This window comes from Phalaenopsis equestris, unplaced genomic scaffold (genome assembly GCF_001263595.1).
Source record: "Phalaenopsis equestris unplaced genomic scaffold, ASM126359v1 Scaffold225189, whole genome shotgun sequence".
NCBI lineage: Eukaryota > Viridiplantae > Streptophyta > Magnoliopsida > Asparagales > Orchidaceae > Phalaenopsis > Phalaenopsis equestris.
The window spans coordinates 2,861-5,198 of NW_018243238.1; the positions used below are offsets into that span (position 1 = coordinate 2,861).

General features: G+C 34.6%; 1 protein-coding gene across 1 annotated transcript; it reads right to left on the minus strand.

Moving 5' to 3' along the window:
- Positions 1-777: 777 nt before the first annotated feature.
- On the minus strand, positions 778-1,991 carry LOC110037795 (heavy metal-associated isoprenylated plant protein 41). The gene is made up of 2 exons (XM_020742507.1): positions 1,747-1,991; positions 778-1,089 (listed from the first exon to the last, which is right to left on the minus strand). The coding sequence occupies exons 1-2, from the start codon at positions 1,928-1,930 to the stop codon at positions 845-847; spliced, it is 429 nt and encodes a 142-aa protein (XP_020598166.1). The 5' UTR covers positions 1,931-1,991; the 3' UTR covers positions 778-844.
- Between the last annotated feature and the right edge of the window lie 347 nt (positions 1,992-2,338).

The following is a 2,338-nucleotide window of genomic DNA, read 5'->3' on the forward strand; positions in this document are numbered from 1 at the left end:
AAAAAAGATTAGAGTTGGTCGGGCAACTCTAAAACTTTCTGTTCGCCTTCCTTTTTTCTTTCTTTTCACCTAGGATTTTGGTAGTTCAAAATGTCCTAATCGAACTGGTGCCCATCGTTATGCAATCAGGAACAGAGATTTTGCATTAGAGAAGAAAATTTTGAGCAAGTACTTCTATAGAAGCACATAATGTAAACCAACGCAAAGCTCAAACATTTATAACTACATGCACTTGCACGTTATCATCCACACCTTCACTATCAGTCCAACTACTTGGCAAATTGGTCAACTTCTTAATCCAACTTATAAATCCAATCAAGTTAGAACATTATTAGTGTTCCCTTGAATTTCGTCAAATCTTTTAAACAACTTACACTTGTATTAGCTTAGGTTTAATACCTTTCCCTTAACTTTCAATTCGTTATACCTTAACGCATCATAGACTCACTCGATTTTTTTGGTCCAAACCAAACTGTTCTGAACATCAAAATGAAAACAAAAGCACTCAAAGGAAATATCAGCCGGACGTAGGTTACTAATCATTGAAAATGGGTCATCTTAAACTCTCAACAGAGGATCACATAAAAAAAGTATATATGGTAAAATAATTAAGGCTAAAATCTGCTTGGGGCATCTAGAAACATGTATGAAATAGTATAAAAATAGCAAAAAAAGATTATTTTTATCTCCCTAGACAACAAATTGTGATCATCTGCACAAACACAATAACTGTAAAGTATAAAAATGTGGTGCATTAATATTCAAGTATCAACAGCCTTCCATCAAAGTTAAACATAAAAATTAAAAAAAGATTGAATTTACTAAAATTTTTGTCGTGCTGTGCTCATAAACTTATGCTTCCATAAAGACAGAAATGAAGTACTACATACTTGATGAGCTGTGGATGATCTTCTTTACCCTTGAAGCCAGCGTGAGGAAAGTTAAAGACAATCCTATCAAACTTCCTAGTCCTTAAACCAACATGGAGTTTCATTTTTGTTGCATCAACCTCATGTATAATTGCTGCACCCATCTTCTTAAGTTCCTCCACATTGGATTTAGCCTTACCATACTTTTTCAACAGATTATCTGAGCAAAGTGGGATTTCATCAATAAACAAAAAAAAGGCCTACACCAACGGAAACGAACTTGGAAACTGTGTTTGTATTAGTATTTTCCAGAATAAATAACCAAAATCCATGGAGTGAGAAACTACGAAATACAAAGTATTGAGACACGCGACGGGTCGCAAGCATCGCAGGGTAAAGAAAAACCATTTAAAATTTATAAATATGAATGACTGGTAAATGATTAATCACGGTAATAGGCTGTTTAAATTTCAATTTTTGCACGGAAGAAACACCATAAATTTTATGATCGGTGTCAATGCATGTGAAATAATGAATCCAGAAGGTCTGAAACTACGAAACGCTCAAAGCACATATGATCAGATGGAAAATAAATACAGCAAAAGGAAAGAACCATCCCGTAAACGCTCTTCAACAAAAAGTCGAAATCCATCAAGTTTTACGCAACCAGTGACTTAGTTTAGAAAAAAGGAAACCTGGAAAACAATCGTGAAACCCCTTTCAACAAACGCGTAACGAAACAGGAAAGCCGGCAAGAACACTAAACCGACCAAAACAAGGAGCGGATAAACAAGAAATGCTCATTGAAGACAGATGAACAGAACCCCGATAGTTCAATCTAGCTCTAGTAAGAAGAGATGGTAAAAACAGTAGAAACCATAGGTGTCGTGCGAAGTGGCGACGATGTTGATAGCAGAGCCAAAAGCTTTGGCAAGGGAGAGAGAGAAGGAGAAGTCTCCTTCGCCGACGAGTAAAATCTGGTGCAACGAAGAGTAATGCTTCACCCATGTCACCTCCTCCTCCTCCTCCATTCCCTCGCATACAATTTTTTTCACCTCCATCTTTTCGCACGAACGGGAGAGAAAAGGAGAGACAACAGAGAGACAGACAGAGCAGTTTCTTTTTTGGCCGTCGACGGGGAAGGCGGTGAGGCCACTTAAGGTATTTATATTTGAAATTCAAATTAATTTTTAATCAGTTGACAGAGAGTTTCTATGATTTAAATTTATTTTTTAAAACAAGCCAAAAGTTAAATAAAATATTTATGCATCTAAAAATGTTTTTTAAATACATTTATTTAAAAAATAAATATATATTTTGGTTTTATAATTTTGTTAAATGGATTACAATATTTATTTTGTTTCGGAGCATCGCATATATTTGAAAATTATTATTGAGAATAATGGAAGTATAAATATATAAGAAAATAAAAGGAATGCGATTGCTGATTTAAAATTTTATTTTCAGTT